A 19317-nucleotide genomic window follows, 5' to 3' on the forward strand; every position below is an offset into this window, starting at 1 on the left:
CGTTTACAGTGGTGTGAAACACATCAAGGAATTGTTAATTCACTCTTTATGCTTATTGTTTTATGCTGGACTTAGTATAGTAATAGTATACTTTGTAATAGTAAAATACAGAATATAAGAAATATGTATATATATTGAACATTGAGCATAAAGGGTTGATTTTATATATTAGGTCGTCCCATAAGTTCATTCACGGTGATATTTACATTCCTCGTTACAATTTATAAACTATATCGATGATTAACGTGTTTGTCAACGAAATAGGAAAAAGTCGTAGAACAAAAGGGCGACTAAATTTTTTCTTAATATTTAAACGTTTATTCGACGGTTAATTTTAAATGGTAAAAGTAAAAACCGGAACGAATTTATGGGACGACCTAATATTTATAGAATCATTTGCCAGTATGATTTGGAGAAATCGTTTATCCCTTTTGCTCAGGTAACAAGACGAGGATAAATGGACGTTCTTACGGTGCTACCTACATCAACGATGTCAAAAAGAGTTTTAAACGAGAATGGATCATTGCAACGAGATTCAAATCATAGTTACTCTAGTCTTGATAATAGAAATTTCACGTCTTCCCGATGTAATGGTCCTAAGAAACCACCTTTCACATATACAGAGCTCATCGAACACGCTCTTCGAGAAAGAGGGGAACTTACGGTGTCTGCCATTTATCAGTGGATTTCGTAAGTACTTTTGAAAAGTATTTAATATTCTTTCTATTTTAACTTCGAAAATTCTACGATGGATGTCGTGCAACGTTATATTTTTATAAAACACGGGGTGTTGAATTAATAAAACTTACGGGGAACTTACGGTGTCCGCCATTTATCAGTGGATTTCGTGAGTACCTTTGAAAAGTATTTAATATTCTTTCTATTTTAACTTCGAAAATTCTACGATGGATGTCGTGCAACGTTATATTTTTATAAAACACGGGGTGTTGAATTAATAAAACTTACGGGGAACTTACGGTGTCTGCCATTTATCAGTGGATTTCGTGAGTACCTTTGAAAAGTATTTAATATTCTTTCTATTTTAACTTCGAAAATTCTACGATGGATGTCGTACAACGTTATATTTTTATAAAACACGGGGTACTGAATTAATAAAAAATTCTCTACTAGAATTTATCTACTATATAAATTTTGTTTTCTATAAATATAAGATCTTATGAGTATCGTAAATCAATTTATCATATTAGAGAGCGAATGATGAGTTTTTAAATTCTAAACCTATAAACAGGAAGTAAAATGATTTGTCGAGAAGATGTTGTGGAGAGGAGAGAATTGGAAATGAGTTCAGGGGCTTGATTATCTATATTATCGTTTTTCACAAGTCTACGATCGAACAGGTGAAAGCATAGAAGCAGTAAATTGCGCGCATTTGTGTTGGTAAAAGGGTAGGGGAGGGTTAAAACGAGCAGGAGAGCGGTACCAGTTGGTACCATCACGTGGTGAGGGCAGCGGTGCCAAGGGGTACCATCTAAGAACTCGATCCTCCCCGACAAACTACCCCGCATCGACACGGACCACGTTCTCGTAAATTCGTAGAAACTTGTTTCCTACATTTCCTACGGTTTAAAGGAGAACGATATATAGCCTGTGTATAGCGTATTATGTTTAGAATCAATCATTTCAAGGGGTTAACTCCATAAAAAATAATATTCTTATAAATATATTTGATTTTATTTTGATTTTATTTTGCCTCAAATTTGATCTTTCAATCACTTAGATTTTACTTGTTATTAATATCGATAATTTAACAAAGATCGAGATATCACAAATTTCAGCATTATTGTTATTGATAATTGACGAATTCTTGTAAATTAAACAACACGAATTTATGTTACTACTTCTGATTTTCTAGCATTCTTAATAATGTAATATTTAAAAATGGCTATTAACTATTGAACATTCGGTGAACAAAAAAATCACCATTTAATGTTTTGTGCTTAAGGCGTTTTATCGAGTTCTTTTTTTTTTTTTTCTAAAGACCGAGAATTAATTAGGGGAGCATGTAACATGTCGTGACGTCGCCGCAAGCAGGTGAAGAAAATTGTTCTCGTGTGGGTGCTCGCTTGTTCATGAACAGACAAGCGACAAGCACCATTTAAATGTCTGTCATTATACAAATGCAGACATTTATACTTATATTTCATCTACTCATTTGCTAAATTGATTTACTTCACGAAATAAGAAATAGAAATTTATTTGAAACATAAAATGTCAAACGGTAATTAAATATTTTGGAAAATAAAATTTTAAAAGATTTGAAAAGTGGATGTAACTACTTTCACCTATGAACGGCATATTTATTCCTTACAAAAACGATGATAAAATAAATTTCTTTATGATTTATCAAGTTTCCTACTTCGTTTATTTTACCTACTATATACCAAATTAATGAAATAAATTTCAATATGTTTAGAGAACATTTTCCTACTACAAAAGTAACGATGATCGTTGGAAAAACTCCGTTCGACACAACCTTTCCATAAATCCTCACTTCAGAAAAGGATCAAAAGCACCACATGGAGCTGGACATTTATGGGCTATTGCTAACCGTTCTGGAGATTCCAGACCTAGACAAATTCTTAATACTTCTACCAATTCCTCCATTAAGCAAATAAGCAAGAATACTACAGAAGTTGAAAATCTGAGGAAAAATATTAGGTAATCGACTATAACCGAGAAATTAATTCGTTATAAAATATTTATACATTTTAAATATTAACTTTTCCAGTCAAATGAATCCAATAGATGAAGTAGAAGCAGCAACTGCCAGCATTATACAACAATCTCCAGAAGAAGAGGCTGAAAATATAGTGAATTCTGTAACATTAGAACATTGTGCTGAAGAAATACTTAGTGGGATTAAAAAGGAAGTAGAAGTACAATATCTGGTTCCCATGATGGTATCTAATAATGAACATGAATCAACTCAGTCCAATCAACAAACACAGGAACTTCATTATCCTGTGAAAGAGAGTGGTAATCTAATTAGTTAAAAAAAGATATAAGAATTCTATTAACTTTTTTTTAAATTAGAAAATTAATATTTGGTGAATATCTTTGTAGATTTTCTTAATCCGGTATCAAAAGAAGTGGTAGCAGAAGAATGTGGACTTATCAGTGAGGGTTATCTAGTCACAGATCTAAATCCTACAACTTTGGGTTTGAACATGATTGAACCAGAAATTATTACACCTGAAAATCTTTTTGGAGAAGAATTAAGCTTCCAGTTCTACGAATTATCATCTCCATCACAGATTCAATCTGCCTGACACATGGATAGAAATAAACTGCGATTAATTGTTATTGATGAGCTGCACGTACAAAATGTCCAAAACTGCGATCAGGTTGAAAATGGCGGAGATATTTACAGTGTCATTGATGAAAAGGAATTTCAAGAGTCCATGGTTGAAAGTTGATTTTTTCCAATAGTGCTACAGTGAAATTGATATGAAAACCAAAATAAAAATGGTTATCAAATTTTTTCGAGGTACTTGAAATCTATGTGTGAGCAAAGTTGAATAAGATGCAGCATATTATTATTCCAATTGTGCCTGGATATATGTCTTATCAAGTCATTTAATACTACACATTAGTATAGTTTTCTTTTAGCCCTTACAAAATAATATGTACCGTTTTTTGTATTAGCAAAAGAAAATACAATATTTACTATGAACTGTAAATATTATTATTCTTTTAAACTCCAATTACTTTGGAAATTTTATATACTAACAGTAGAGATTTAAATAATAGTGGATGTTTGTAAAACGTTCATTTTACTATGTAGAAATTATTTTATAATACAACACGTTTTCATCAAACTGTTTACCTCGTAAATTTTTAATTACTCTTTTTCAGAATCTACTGCATTCTTATTTTGTGCTTCAGAATCACTTTGTAATTGTTTCTGGACCATTTCTACCATTTTCTGTTGTCTTGCAAGCATCTTTTGTTTTTTCAATTCTTTCTTTCTTTTCTTCTCATCTTTCTCCATTTCAGTTAGTGTATCTGTTAGATTAGACGTGTCCATAATTCCTTGACTTATTAATTCTTGTCTGACCTCCTCGATCTTTTGTTTCTTCCTCTCTATAGCTTCTAATTCCTTCTTCTGCTTTTCAGCAATTTTAGCTTTTACCTGAATTATTAGTTCTTTCATACCAGCCATTTTCTTAGCTATTTCCATTTGCCTGTGAACACAAATATATATTTAAACATATATTATAATGTATATTTGACTATTTAATACCTAGCCATTAAAGCCTCTTCTTTCTCTTTCTTTTCTTCTTTAATCTTTTGCAATTGTTCTTGAATACTTATTGGATATGCAACTCTCTCATATTCCTTTTGTTCTTCTACTTCTTCAGGAGTAGGCCATGCCAAACCTGCAGGTACATCTAATGCTTCCATTCCATATCTACCTAACATCCGTTTTTTATACCTGACTGTATTATGATACCATGTCAAAGGTTCATCGTAAGGTTTTTGTCCCAGTAATATATTTCTATGTGCAGCAGAAAGTCGTGACTTATTTCTTTTCTCTTTTGAGTCAGAAATATCTTGTTCTTTTAAAAAATTGGTTTTTCTTCGGCAGTATCAAAGATTGCATTTTGTCCTGAACAGTAATATCTTTTGTTAATAATTTTTAATCTTGATCTTAATGATGTATTGCAGATTATCTTTATCAAAGACATTTTCTGTTATCCCTTCTATTTATTTGCGTTATTTATTATATTTTCTATAATACAAAATTATTATTAGATATAAAATAATATAATTCCTTTAATTATAATTTGTGAAGTGTCAAATATTTGTTTATTTACTTAAATTGTTGAACTATTTCTTTACCGTAAATAATGAAATTTATAATCCAGATTTCGTAGGTGTATTTATTGTTGTATAGTACGTAGACGTGACAATATAATAAGGTTATGTATTTCAATGATACAGTAAATTAGGTTACGTAGTGTAACAATCTAAATGTGCTAAACAAGTCTTATGTTGCTTGCATTTTAAATATTATATTGACAATTCATAAAATTAGGAATAAAACATAATTATAATATTTTATAGTAATTCATTCATTATACAGAAATAAAATGGGTCGTTTAGCAGAGGTACAATTTTATAATTTGATATTTATTAATATAAAATTATACCACGTTTTATAATATAAAACATAAAAATTAAGTTAACATTTTATTTTATGCACAGGTAGCTAGTGAACAATCATCCGAAAAGTGTAAAACTTTTGTATTTATGGGTGAAGATTATACTCTTGGAAATTCTTTAGTTGCTGTGATCTCACAAAAGTACGTGATTATTAATTAAAACAATTTTATTAATAAATATTAAATTATTAATTTCTTTAACAGTCCTGATGTGGAGTTTTGTGCTTGCTTTGTTAATCATCCAGCAGAAGGAAATATATATTTACGAATACAAACAAAAAAAGGAACAGCGATAGACACACTTAAAAAAGGATTACAAGATTTCGAAAAAATTTGCGACCACTCTTTAGAAACTTTTAATAATGCTTATGAACAATTCAAAACTTCTAAGGATGCATCTGTAGATAGTACGTAAATTACTTTTGTATCAAAGTTAAAATAAAATAAATTAAATACGATGTATTATAATTTATTACCTATGAAATATTAGAAATATTAGATAAAATGGGAAAGGATAAAAAGCTAAAGGTAAAATAATCACAATTAAATACTTTGCATGAAGGTTTATTATTCAAACCACTTTAGCTGGTCTTTGTCCACCCATGACTTTATGGTTTTTTGATAAAAAGTCTGCAAATTCTTGATATGGTGCTTTTCTTAGCGCTTGGTCATGCCAAAGATCTGGTGTTAAATATGCATAGGTCTTGGCAATAGCAGCATAGGTAGCCTTAGCAAAGTTACCAAGAGTACATGTAGATCCTCTTGCAGAAGTATAGCAATCCTCAATACCAGCCATCTGTAATAGTTTCTTAGGCACAGGCGCTGAAACGATACCTGTACCTCTTGGTGCTGGAATTAAGCGCACCTGAACTGAACCACACTTGCCAGTTACTTTACAAGGCACTGTATGAGGATCACCAATTTTGTTTCCCCAGTAACCACGTCGTACTGGCACAACAGAAAGTTTAGCCAAAATAATAGCACCACGGATGGCAGTAGCTACTTCCTTGGAACATTTAACACCTAGACCAATATGACCTTTATAGTCACCAATAGCTACAAAAGCCTAAAAAATGAAAATGTATTATTAATTAAATTTTTACAGGACTAATAAGTATATCGATTAATTATAAATTTACCTTAAAACGTGTTCGTTGACCGGCTCTAGTTTGTTTCTGTACAGGCATGATTTTGAGGACTTCATCTTTCAATTCGACTCCAAGAAATTTGTCAATAATCTCATATTCTTTGATTGGTAACGAAAAAAGATAAATATGTTCCAAGGACTCGATCCTTCCATCTCTGACAAGACGACCAAGTTTAGTTACTGGAATCCATTCTTTGCTGTCTTCTTTACCACGTCCACGACCGCGACCTCGTCCTCTGCCTCCACGGCCTCTACCTCTTGGACCTCCGCGATCACCTCCACGAGAACCAAATCCTCCACGATCACCTCCACCACGAGAACCAAATCCTCCACGAAAGCCTCCACGCGCGGCTGGAGCAGTGTCCGCCATACTGTTTGAAATTAACAGAAATGTGATTTATACTATTTATTAAAAAGAATAGCAAATAATTATATATAATTTCTAATAAAACTCTATTTTGTTACTTTAAGGTTAAAAAAGCATATAATCTACGAAAAATGTTTATATTTATTATGAAACGATGTAACTGTTCTAACCTTAAAACACGTGTTTATCGATTATTAAGCGTATTTGAAACATTAAACAAGAAATTTAATTCTGTATGGTATTTATTGGAATAAAAGAGCTGTTTACATTCATTAAAATATAATCAAAATTAAATTTATATGCAATTTTCTAATGAAATTTACAAATTTACTTAACATATACTTACGTTACTTCTTTCTCCTAGTTACGATTACGGAAGAAAGACTAAGCGCCCATCTTGAAGTTGCGAAGTTAAATCGATCGATATATATCGATTCAATCACATCCTCTATTTAAAATGTATATTTCAATAAAACATAAATCTTAATTTTTATTCAATTCATTTTAAAAATAATTCCTTATTTCTCATTGTTTTTTCTTAGTTTTTTAAAATAAATACTTCGCATATGTTTCAGATAATACTACATAAAAGTAGGCCATGAATTCTATTGTCTTTTGTTAGACCATGCTTTATATCAAGCGTAATACTTAATTAGACGAAATGGTTAAATAACTGGTATTCTCATTATCAAAAATCTATTCTCTCATAATCTTGCTTGGTAAATAAAAGTAAGTGGGAAAAGTAATGATAAATTATTGCAGAGTATATAAGAATTATTACAAAATGTCAAAAAATATTCGAAACAGTTGTTTATTAAATTGGCTGTTCATTATCTAACCTTTATAAAAGATACAATTGAACAACTAAAGAAAATTCCAGATACAAAAAAGAGAAAATTAGAATTTTACTTACAATAACATCCTTCTTTAAATGAAAAGGCTACAAAATAATTAATGAAAAAAATTATGATAACAGAATTAGTAGGATGTCATTTGTGGATCGCGAAATCTCATGTCGAATTTGAATCAAACTTCATCCGAGGAGGCAGTTTTATTTGCACGCGGTTACAAATTTCTAAAAAAGCTGGGTGAAGGTGCTTACGCGAAGGTTAATTAATCTTTACATAAATCATAATGATAATGCAAAACAATACGGTAACGAATTGACAAAAGGGGCGGTAACATACAAATTCTTTCCGATTTCAATTGGTAACGTTGCTTTCTGCAGATTCGAATACATCAAATATATTTCTTACAATTTCTTTTTTTTCAATTTTGTATAAAATTCATCTGTATTTAATTGTAGGTGTACTTGGCGGAGTACAAGCCGGAATCAGATCCAGAAAAGAATAGTACATTGGCGTGTAAGGTTATAGACACCGAGTGGCACCGAAGGATTTCGTACGGAAATTCCTTCCTCGAGAACTTGATATCTTGGTGAAATTGAATCACCCGCACGTGGTGCACGTGCATAGTATATTCCAAAGACGTAATAAATATTTCATATTTATGCGTTACGCTGAAAACGGCGATCTCCTGGAATTCATTCTGAAAAATGGTGCTGTTGCAGAAGGACAGGCGCGTATATGGTTCCGTCAGCTTGCACTTGGTACTGCAACATATCGTTAGCATGCATCGATTAACATTAGATTTACGGGACCCGTCAATTTGACGGGTGAGTTGCTGCAATTATACAATATTAACCCTTTGCACTCGAAAGGTGACCATCGGTCACCATTTAATAAAATTTGGAAACCGGTATTAACTGATATATTAAATTTAAGATAATGTAATAGTGTGCGATGCATTGGAATGAAATAATTCCATGCGTTAATCGTTATACGATCTTCTATTTACTTTTCTAAAAAATATCATCAGCTTTGTGATAGAAAATCTTTAAATTCCTATTTTTCTGTTGCGAAAAAATCGTCGAGTGCAAAGGGTTAATAAATTTAATCAACTTATATTAAATTTGTTAATATCGTAATTGTTTTCAAATTAAACTCATGGTCTTATTTTTTTAAAAAATACGTAGTTTTCTTTACCCGTAAATTTAACGGGTATCCATAAAGATAGGTATTCAAAAACGTCCGTAAACCTAGTGTTAAATATGAAATAAAAAAAAAAAAACTCGTGAACAAGACGAAATCGAAATAGCTAATAGAATTATAACGGTTCTAACTTATCGATAATTTTATTGTTTCATTCAGGACTTCAATATTTACACGAAATGGAAATTGCTCACAGAGATATGAAATGTGAGAACGTTCTTTTAACATCGAATCTCAATGTGAAGCTCGCCGATTTTGGATTTGCTCGTTATGTCATAGATAATCGAGGTAAACGTGTTTTAAGCGATACTTACTGCGGTTCTTTGTCATACGCTGCTCCAGAAATTCTTCGTGCTTCCCCTTACAATCCCAAGATCGCTGATCTTTGGTCCCTTGGTGTTATCTTATACATCCTGTTGAATAAATCGATGCCTTTCGACGATACTGACATAAAACGCCTGTACGAGCAACAAACTAATCGCAAATGGAGATTCCGTAGTAAAATTGCAGAAACGTTAAGCGAGCAAGTAAAGAAGTTGGTGTCTCGTCTCCTGGAACCTGACGTCTCTAAACGATGGAAACTAGATCAAATTATCAGCAGCGAATGGATTGCAATGGATCCTAGGCTTCTAGTGTTGTCACCTGCTGAACAGGCTGCTCTTAATAACGCCATGCAAGAGAGGAAGAAATTCGAGGAGAAATTATCTACGAAAGATCCCGTAAGAACTTGAGTACACTGTTGCTCACTTGAAGTTCGCATTTGTTTTCGTTTTTTTTCTTTTTTTTTAATTTTTCGTTTCAATCGAAAAACAAAGGGGATATCTCACTCACTCTGCTTAAGATACTTGGTCGTAGTCCCCACTCTTCTATTACGCTACCTAAATCGTTATCTTCAGGTTCGGTTCCTTAACCACTTGCGCTATAAAGATGTGCCACGCACGTCGAGATGCTTTTGTTCCAAAACCAACAGCGACGTGTATACCACGTCCATAGGCATTTGTCGCAGAAACAAAAACGACGTGTCCGTCACGTCGGCTAACAGTTAGATCGTTCATTATTAAAACTATATATTCAAAAATGTTTTGAAATTTACAACTCAGAAGTAGATTATTTAACACTATGACGGCCGGTGGTTCCACATTGATGCCAATGTGATCAAAAATAGCGACACGGTTCACCACAGTACGCGAACAGCGCGATCGCGCTGCGTGGCACTAAAACGGTTAATACGTCAACATAGACGTAAGATATTCGTAATGATTATTTTCGTTTATATTTCATAAATATCGAACACATATTTAATACGTACGAAATGTATGTATAGTTAAATAAGATTAGGAATTGAACATTCATCGGAAGAATGTAAAGTTAATTCCTTAGGAATAAGCCTACGCTTTCGCATCTAATTCTGGTGTTTGTTTTACTTTTTCTCGATGTTTTGTTGCTCTCTTTGTCACACGATCCTATAAGATGCACTCGACCTCTATCATCGCGTTAGAATGGGTGGGGAGGTAAAAGTTAGTAGGGACACGGTTCTACACTTTTTTCCAGCGGACTTTAAGCGAGCAACGCATAGTACATATGTTTTTCTTAACGGAAAATAAGCTTTCTGAATAGCTTGCACGAATACATTAATTTTTATTTTTGTAGAAGCTGTTCAAGGTGGAGGAGAAGAAGAAAATTAACCCAGATGCACTGAAATCGAAACCTGAAGAAGTTACCGTAATTAAGAAAGCCGCGAGAGTTTGTGTTTTAATTTGACCTGTTATATCTCTGTGAAGAATTGTATATAACCTTTTGTATTTCTCAGGTAGCAATGTCTTCTGTTGCTGCTGGACCTATATTCAAACGTACTTAGTGTTGAGGATTGTTTGAGAGTGCCGGACATTATACACATATTTATAAATATAAAATAAGTAAAAATTGATTATCTAATAACACTGTTCAACATTAGTTTATGAACATTTATAATTACATGATAAAGGCTCGTTCTTAAGGAGTTTTCTATTGTAATTTTCGACATTAATTTCTACATAATTAGCAATTATTGCACGAAGTGATCGAACTGATATCGCAGATATGAACGGTTTATCAATAATTATTATATTTTAGGCAACTAATTTATGAATTACATGTAAACATTATAAAAACAAAATCCTCGGACATGTTCACATATTTTTGTTCACAGTTCACTTCTCGTTTGCTCATTATTATATATATGTAACATCTTGATGAAAAATCGTGGTAGTCGTCGTTACTACATCATATATTCCTCAAAAATAATTATTAATATTAAGCTACTTAGGGTCAAGAATTATTTACAAAAAATTGTTTAAGAATGTTGCTATAATTAAGAATGTTGCGATGCAACTATAAAATTTTATAAATTAATCACAGAAATTGAGTAATTTGTTAATTTTTCACTGCGAAATATATTTATTAAAGTGTATTAGTTAGTAATCAGTTAGTAATCAATAGTAATATTTAATTACTACAAAACTAGGTTACAGAACAAAACTAGAAGTAAAAAGCGAACAAAAATTATATGGGAACATACCTAAGAGTACAGTGTTTATAATGTATGCATGAATAGTAACAAATTAATTGTCTAAAAGATAGCAATTAATTTAAAAAGCCAATAGTATCTTCGACATTACTTCAAACATAAAATAAGTACTATGCGTTGCTCATTTGAAGTCCGCTATTTCGGTTGAAGAGCAAAAAAAGTATTTCACTCGTTCCGCTTGATGCTCGCTCGTAATCCCCACTCTTCCATGACATTACTCAAATCGTTATCTTAATTTTAGGATCACATTTTGCGATATAAATTTTTCTAGAATTTTATAATTAATTCATAAATTTCTTAAAAGTTTTATTTTATTACATTTTTCTAAACCAAAGAACAATAATTATACATCATTCACACATTTCATATTAAAATACTCAAACATTAACAAAATAACATTTAACAAACTTCAATTTACTTCAGTTTTTTAGATATAAAGCAAAATTATTACTACGAGTTACATTAAGATTCTCTAATTTCTTACATATCGCGCTTTCATCAAAGTTGTATCATTTTTTGAAGTACACTTGATGTAATAATTAAATGTATCAAAAAACGTTTCTACTTTTTCTTCGAGAGAAATATCAATGATATGTCGAGGACTCGCTAATCCTTCGAGATCATATACACCATATGATAGTAATATTAAAAGTTGATTATTTGGTGTCCTGTTCATTACAAACACATTAGAGATAGGCAGGATATATTTTTGCAACTCTTCCCATGGCTGATAGTGTAATACCAGAATCTGCGAAGTTAATCGTAAAACGATCCATAAAGTACGTATTCTTGTCTCTACAAACGCATCCGTTATATCCGGGATATATAAATCTGCAAATTTCAAATAAATATATTAAAATCTTTCAACAAATTATATAAAAATCAAATGAACATATACTAACCTTTTAAACGAACAAGGTTGTTTCTTACATTATCAAATGAATATATAGAAACGGAATCGAGTGTTACGAAGATAATGAATTCCTCTTCATCTATTATAATTGATTTCTGCAATATGAAGTTACTTGCATTCGATCGAAGAACAAAATTCGTTGCGAGTTCACTGTTACAATGCGATGATCTGCCTGTAAATTTGCATTGCATTGTTTCAGTAACAATAGATTTATTGGAAGTATCGAAAGTGTCTTTTACGACTTCCATCTTATTTATGTAAATTGCACGATCTGTAATGACAATAAAATATATGAGTTACAGTATTAAAAATATTTGTTAGATAAATATTTAAAGAAGAAATAAAAAAACCATACTTTGTAGAGCTGTATTGATTGTTTTTGTTACGTTTGAAAGTTTTTTCATTCTGTCAGCGGTAAAAGTAATATTAGAACGACTATTATTGAAATTCTTCATTACTGCCCCTGCATAAGTATCCTTGATTATAAGATTACCATGAATATTTAAATTATTTTGTAAGGCAATGTCTGTTTTTATTATTTGGACAGATTTATCTTTTTTTAACTGATGATCTATAAGTTCAGTTATATTTACGTCATTTATGAAGCCATTAATAATAAGTTCAGATGCATTCATGCTACCCTGAATTTTTTTCGGAACGTAAATTATTTGATTTATAGATTTTGATAATGTTTCTTCCATAGTATATCCCATTACAGTTCCAGACACCCTGTATAATTAAATATTAATTTTAATAAAATTAACGATTAATCAAGAATTCAGGAATCTTGCAGGAGAAAGTCTGATAACGAAATGCGTATAATCTTTGACTTCTTTTCAGACAATTTAACATTTGCTTGTAATTTATATTTTAATATTTCTATCTGATTCTATAATTTGAATAATTAAATTTATATTAATTATTTATATGTGATAACGAATCAGAATAATTAGAATAAATGTAGTTAAATAAAATATGTGACATATGTAACATTTTTTGAAATTATTCTCTCGGTAGACGATCGTCATCATTTACTTTCTTGCTCCTTAAATACATTCCTGCGAGTAAGAATAAATAAATTAATTTTATTAGTTACTTTATGGTATTAAATGCAGCAGTGCTAAATTTCGTTCGTCCCTTGATAGTTATGTTCTTTTTAGATTGTAACAAAGCATTAGCAACCCATTTATCGAAACCATAACCATTCAAATTCTCCGCCGTCAAAACCATGACAGTTTTTCTTCCTGTTACGATATTTTCTTTGGAATTGTATCTCATTACATCATTTTTCAAATTTAGATTGTTAATTGTTTGCTTCGCATCCAAATTTCCTGAACATTTTATGAATCAAATTCATTATAAACATTTTTGTGATGATTTATTTTTTTTGTTTTTTGTTTAATTTATTTACTATTGTTACCTAAAACTTTTAATGTATTAAATGTCCATTTTGCTCTCACTTGTTGAATTTTCTTCTTTAACAAAGAATTCTCAAACATGTCATTAAAATCTGATGGTTTAGATATTATAGTTGAAGCGTTTGAACCAATCAGGATAGGAACTTCGATATTATTCAAAGATGCATTAAACATTATTTCTTGCGGTTTTGTTTTACTTAAAATATGTATCGAAATGTTCTTCCATATTTCTGGATGTAATGTATTTATTATATTCTAAAATTCGTTATTATTTTGATGATTATTTAATTTATATCGTTATAATAGAATATTAATATAGTAATTTCGTTACTTACATTAAGCGTAAAATTTCCTTCTATTATTGCATCTTCAAAATACAAATTTTTTCCATAAAGTATTGTAGAATTTATAGCTAACCAAATTTCTGAAAATAACTTTTGTAATTTAATATCATTTACGTTTGTTAGTTTTGGTTCCAGTGGGAAATTTGCAAATCCTTTAACAACCACATTAACTAGAGTGTCATTTTGAATGATTTTAAAAGAATATGGCAAATCTATTGCATTTACTTTTATACTTCCAATAATTTTTTTTTTATGGAAATTATTATTTTTTCTTATGTCTATTAAATTGAACGGAATATAAGAAGCAGAGATATAATTCGTATTAAATCCATTACCTAAAACAGAGTTAAAATAACTAATAATTATGAACAAATTCAATATAAAATTTGTAAATCATAACTCACGAAATGTTATATTCTGCAAAGATATCATATCTTTAAGTTTTATAGTATTGGTGAAGAAATCGATATAATTAATATTATTAATATTATTTACGTGGGCATTTTGTTCTAAAATAATATTTTGTATAGTTTTGTGCAATTCTATATTAAATCGAGTAGGCGATTGAAGAGTATTTATTATCAAATCTGTTGTTGCTATCGAAACATTAAAAATATTAGGTTCAGTCCATAAATTCATAAGTCCCTCTAATTCTGTATATTTAATTAAAAAAGGAAGTTATTAGTATATGAATTACAAAGTAGAATGAAAATAAAAAATTTAGAAAAATAACTTTACTTTACCTGTTAAATTTAAATTATTTATCTGCATTGTAAATACATTTTTTGCAGTAACATTATAATAATATTGTATTTCAAACAAAATAGAGTTAAAAAGAACTGTAGTGTTATTAATAAAATATCTTTTACCCAAATTTCCGAAAAGTCGTAAACTAATTAAATCTTTTACGATAATATTATCTACTGCTAATAATGATGTTTTTATTTCCGATGCAATGATAGAACTGGCACATAATTTTGAATCTTTAAAAAATAAATCCTGGATCCTTTATATAAAAAAAGTACCATTTAAATTCATTTATTTTATATTACCAAATTTTTAATGTTAAGTAAACATACCGCGGGAACTTTAAGTTGTTGTAAGAGAATTTTGTTATCTTTACATTCTGAAGAATATGTTTTCTTCCTAATATAATATTAATATTTTGAGAATTTGCAGTAATCCAGTTTTTTGGACCATATAAAGTAACATTATTCCATTTCTAAATTCAGAAATTCAATCACTTTTTATATTATTATAAAAATATACAGAATATATATAACAGGGGTATTTAAAACCCCTTGTTTGAATGTATATAAATGATTATTCTCACCACTTTCTCACTTGAAAGAATTAAAGATACTGGTATAGTATCATTCAAAGATATTGCATTTGATAAAATATTTTTGACTGATCCTGTGTTTTTAGCAATTAAGTCTGTAGATCTCAAGTTTTCAATTTTAACATTTTCTAAAATACAATCACCATTCAAAGCTATAAACTCAGGAATATGTATTGTAGATGATAATCTTCTTCCCCACTTTCCAGATATTCTGCCTTGTAAATGAACATCGCCTTTTACTTTTAGTTTAGGTATTTTAAGTAAACCAGTAACTGTTGAGAACGGACCATTTAATGGCAATAAAATTCCACCTGCTGTTAGATTTAAGTGTTTAACTTTCATCTCTTTTATTATTAATTCTTGGTTTGTTACATTTGTAGCAATATTTAATGGCATAAAAACATTTATTGCATTTACATTAACAAAAATATGCTTCCCTAAAATATATACATCACAAATTATTTTTATTAATTAGTAATTTAATAACTAAAAAGTGAAAGCTAAAATTTATCACCTGCAATTTCTTGATTATCAGTTACTTTCAAAGCATTTTCTTGCAAATATCTTAAAGATATTTCATTAATTGACTTATGTACAATAATATCTTCAATTACAAAATTCAAAAGTGGACATTTCCAATTTTTAAGTCTTTTAACACTTAATTCTTTGAAATTCAATACTTGGTTTATGTCTTTCGGTATTGAAAACTTAAACCAAAGATTAGTACTTCCTTTAACATTCAATCGATTTATTTTGCACTTGTTTTTACATTTTACTTCAATTTTTTTTACATGCAATGAAGTTACAGTTAAGTTTTTGGAATGCCATTTATTAATCATATCAATTTTTTGTGCTCGAAATTTAGAAATTAATTCTTTGTATTGTCTTGATACATTTTTTAATTTTTGCGAGTTACGCCTATTTATCTGCAAAAATAACAGAAATATAAAACCAATTTAACTTATTTTATTCATAGTTATAAAATCCTACATTGCGAACATAAAACTGTCCAATATGGCCTTTTATAATATTAATAGGATTTTCCAAATTTAAAATTTCTTTTACTCTTCTTTGAACTCTGCTCTTGACATTAATGTTCCATATTTTTATCTCTTCTTGCAAATCTCTGTAGGACGGTTTTTTAATCCATTGTAGTTGTTCCAATGTCCATTTATTATTTTTATTTTTTACCAGTAATAATTCTTTTCCATATAATATTACTTGATGAAATTGACTGATGTCAAATAATTTTGTATTTAATTCTATGAATTTCCAGCCATCATATTGATAAATTACTATGATATCTTTATGTAAAGTTAAGAGTACAATTGTTTTGCTTAAAATAATTGGTACTATAAATTTGCCAGAAGAAATTTGTTGAAATGGTATAAAATGTTCATTTATTTCCTTATAAATGATGGTAGAAAACTCTGTTGATAAAGTTAGAAAATGTTCCATAAAATGACCTTCTCTCAATTGAAAGGAAGAAATATCTTGACTTGATGGTAGCCTTTGTATTATGAGAAACTTATTGAACTTTAAGAAATACTTAAAAATCAAAGTATTGGATCCAGTCGCTGCTAAGTACATAAATCCTTTGCTTTGAAAAGGAATTAATTTTTTGGTATTAACATTAATGACCTGCATCGAATCAAAGTAGTTACCAAACCAGGTAAAAATTGAAATATTTGAATGAGAAATAGTGCTTAAGTACAACTTATTCATTCCATGCCAAATTGTTAAATGTATCACATCATTTAATTCCAAATTCTGAATTAGTTGTAAGTAATACTTATCTAAAACTTTAGTAAAACTTAAAACAACAACAGACCCATTTTGATTTTGAATTATAAGAAGAGCTTCGTAAGTATAACTATTTACAATCATTTGTGTTCCATTTATTAGAAAATGAGAACCAACATCATCAAAAATTCCATTCTAAAATAAATTTAACTAATTTAGTTAACTACTTTTGTTCTTTAATTTACATTCCATAAAACAAAGTAGTAAAATATACATTTATCTCGTATAAAGTTACTTTGGAAATATCCAAAACTACAGCAAACCAGATTGTTTTGAGTCCATATTGAAGAGAAAAAAAATTTATATCTTGGACACTGTCAAAATTTAATTTATTGAATTCTTGAAATCCGTTGAATATATTAACGCCTGTAAAATTAATAATTCAAATTTAAATTCACATTCAATTTAACAAATGACTATCGATTTAGCAATTTGATTCGATTAAATTTTTGTTCATCGATTTCAATTGTTAAAATCATATGAATATATCAATTGATATTTCAATAACCTCAACATTATTTATTTTTTTCCATTTTAATTATAAATAATTTTGACTATACATTCATATGTGTTGCGACTAACAATATGTCCACATTTGAACAAATAAAAGAAAATTTGTCAGCTCAAATTTGTGAGTTAGAAACACTGTTATCTATTTATCTAAACGAATTAATAATCTCCGATCATGGAGTTTTGGCTGATATTAATGAATATATTGAAAACTCGACGCAAAAACTACCTCGGAAATTGGAATACTCAATTGAGCTTTCATTAAACAGTGTAAGATTAAAAAGAATATTTTAATTAATATGTCAATATCTGCCAACAAAATATTTAATCAAACTAAAAAAATTCAAAACTTCATAGGGATCAATAGAATTATTAATTAGTTTACCACCTAATTATCCCAAAGAGAACCCAGAAATTTATGCAAGGAGCTCATTTTTAAATCGAACCCAACAATTGCTTTTAAATCAAGCATTGAATGATATGCTTGTACATCAAGAGCAAAATGAACCTTGCATTTATACATTAATAGTTTGGCTGCAGGATAACGGTGAAGATTACCTTGCAGCTTCCAATAAAATTGAAGATGGAACAGTCAATAATAGTAACAAGAACAAAGATCGAGAAAAATCTACAAATTTTTCTAGATATTGGATTTATAGTCATCACATATATAGTAAAATTAAAAGGAAAAAAATAATTGACTTGGTAGAAGAACATTCTGTTACAGGTTTTTGTTTGATAGGAAAGCCTGGAATTATTTGTTTGGAAGGTGCCTTTGAAGACTGTGATTATTGTTGGCAAAAAGTATCAATCTTTTTTGCATAATAAACTTTTTATTTTATATTTCTATGATGTTAAAAAATAAATTTTATTATATTTCGATAATTTTAGATCAAATCTATGAACTGGCAAAAAATGCTATTACGATTGGTAGAAAAAGAAGAAGATTGTGAAAACATTGATGTCGTGCATAAATTTAAAGATTTTCAGGAGATATCATTTTTTACTTCAAGTTGTCATAATGACATGAGCCAAGTATTTAAATATTTAAGAGAACATATATCACAAAATGCATTTAAAGAATTATTTGGCATTAAAGGTAAACTTGTTGAACTGTTAGATTAATAATTTAAATAAATAAATATAATTTTAAATAACTGCTTACCTTCTTTAGAATTCTTATATAAATCCCTTTTATGATGAGTAGAAATAATTTTTGTTACATTTGTAGTATATTCCATAATTTTTTTTATTAATAACAGTTATATTATTATTTAAATTTTTTGACACTAAAAACAAGATCCCTAAATATAATACATGAATAACACTTAACATTATTTTATGTTCAAAAATTTTATACTGTAATTTAATTTTCCAAGAAATTAAGGAAATTAAGTGTGTTATTAAATATAGTACCTAAAGCAGTATTTCTTTTTGTTTGTATATCACATTTTATTAGATCTATTAATATCAAAATGAACAAAAATTTTAATATCATATTTGCACACTTGTTACTTAGAATATTGTTTCATAACTAGAAACAGTTCATGGATGAAAAGGAAGTCTTTAAATTCTGTGTTTATGTTTTTTTTCCTTCTTGATAATAATACTAATGTGATTTCAAATACATATGTATATATATTATATAGGAATTTCAAACAGATTTATCT

The 19317-nt window shown here is 29.2% G+C and overlaps 7 protein-coding genes across 7 annotated transcripts; 4 read left to right on the top strand and 3 right to left on the bottom strand.

Moving 5' to 3' along the window:
- Window positions 1–439: 439 nt before the first annotated feature.
- Window positions 440–3290, top strand: LOC143220698 (uncharacterized; the record flags this gene model as incomplete). Its single annotated transcript, XM_076446308.1, is given in 5 exon segments — window positions 440–507; window positions 509–690; window positions 2437–2679; window positions 2750–2997; window positions 3085–3290. Coding segments are annotated over 5 exon segments (947 nt in total), but the record flags the coding sequence as incomplete, so codon positions are not given.
- A 572-nt stretch (window positions 3291–3862) lies between these two features.
- On the bottom strand, window positions 3863–5026 carry LOC143220688 (uncharacterized). Its single transcript, XM_076446298.1, is given in 4 exon segments — window positions 3863–4205; window positions 4265–4586; window positions 4589–4712; window positions 5021–5026. Coding segments are annotated over 4 exon segments (795 nt in total).
- Window positions 5027–5114: 88 nt separating this feature from the next.
- On the top strand, window positions 5115–5601 carry LOC143220696 (DNA-directed RNA polymerases I and III subunit RPAC2-like). Its single transcript, XM_076446306.1, has 3 exons — window positions 5115–5132; window positions 5230–5327; window positions 5391–5601. Exons 1-3 carry the CDS (start codon window positions 5115–5117, stop codon window positions 5599–5601), a joined length of 327 nt encoding a protein of 108 aa, XP_076302421.1.
- A 156-nt stretch (window positions 5602–5757) lies between these two features.
- LOC143220687 (small ribosomal subunit protein uS5-like) lies at window positions 5758–6703 on the bottom strand. The gene is made up of 3 exons (XM_076446297.1): window positions 6649–6703; window positions 6326–6588; window positions 5758–6252 (listed from the first exon to the last, which is right to left on the bottom strand). Exons 1-3 carry the CDS (start codon window positions 6701–6703, stop codon window positions 5758–5760), a joined length of 813 nt encoding a protein of 270 aa, XP_076302412.1.
- A 1009-nt stretch (window positions 6704–7712) lies between these two features.
- Window positions 7713–10609, top strand: LOC143220695 (testis-specific serine/threonine-protein kinase 3-like). Its single transcript, XM_076446305.1, is given in 6 exon segments — window positions 7713–7808; window positions 8007–8079; window positions 8082–8309; window positions 8911–9470; window positions 10402–10498; window positions 10566–10609. Coding segments are annotated over 6 exon segments (1098 nt in total).
- Window positions 10610–11789: 1180 nt separating this feature from the next.
- Window positions 11790–19145, bottom strand: LOC143220691 (uncharacterized). The gene is given in 17 exon segments (XM_076446300.1): window positions 11790–12148; window positions 12220–12501; window positions 12586–12959; window positions 13327–13561; window positions 13651–13903; window positions 13984–14327; window positions 14397–14645; window positions 14736–14991; window positions 15068–15214; window positions 15326–15771; window positions 15849–16260; window positions 16325–17272; window positions 17352–17503; window positions 18813–18897; window positions 18899–18936; window positions 19008–19020; window positions 19023–19145. Coding segments are annotated over 17 exon segments (4716 nt in total).
- LOC143220697 (RWD domain-containing protein 2A-like) lies at window positions 17723–18772 on the top strand. Its single transcript, XM_076446307.1, has 3 exons — window positions 17723–17917; window positions 18005–18451; window positions 18539–18772. The coding sequence occupies exons 1-3, from the start codon at window positions 17723–17725 to the stop codon at window positions 18770–18772; spliced, it is 876 nt and encodes a 291-aa protein (XP_076302422.1).
- Window positions 19146–19317: the final 172 nt, after the last annotated feature.

Source organism: Lasioglossum baleicum, unplaced genomic scaffold (assembly GCF_051020765.1).
Source record: "Lasioglossum baleicum unplaced genomic scaffold, iyLasBale1 scaffold1445, whole genome shotgun sequence".
Taxonomy (NCBI): Eukaryota; Metazoa; Arthropoda; class Insecta; order Hymenoptera; family Halictidae; genus Lasioglossum; species Lasioglossum baleicum.

What these genes read in the sequence shown, in the direction of transcription:
- LOC143220696 (XM_076446306.1), top strand. An exon ending in GTTGCTGTGATCTCACAAAA is followed by an intron (nt 5,328 to 5,390) that starts GTACGTGATTAT and finishes TTTCTTTAACAG; the next exon opens with TCCTGATGTGGAGTTTTGTG.
- LOC143220687 (XM_076446297.1), bottom strand. Translation starts at nt 6,703, where the DNA reads ATGGCGGACACTGCTCCAGCCGCGCGTGGAGGCTTTCGTGGAGGATTT. An exon ending in TCGTGGAGGATTTGGTTCTC is followed by an intron (nt 6,589 to 6,648) that starts GTGGTGGAGGTG and finishes GAGGTCCAAGAG; the next exon opens with GTAGAGGCCGTGGAGGCAGA. An exon ending in GTCAACGAACACGTTTTAAG is followed by an intron (nt 6,253 to 6,325) that starts GTAAATTTATAA and finishes TTCATTTTTTAG; the next exon opens with GCTTTTGTAGCTATTGGTGA.
- LOC143220697 (XM_076446307.1), top strand. Translation starts at nt 17,723, where the DNA reads ATGTCCACATTTGAACAAATAAAAGAAAATTTGTCAGCTCAAATTTGT. An exon ending in TTGAGCTTTCATTAAACAGT is followed by an intron (nt 17,918 to 18,004) that starts GTAAGATTAAAA and finishes AAAACTTCATAG; the next exon opens with GGATCAATAGAATTATTAAT. An exon ending in GTGATTATTGTTGGCAAAAA is followed by an intron (nt 18,452 to 18,538) that starts GTATCAATCTTT and finishes CGATAATTTTAG; the next exon opens with ATCAAATCTATGAACTGGCA.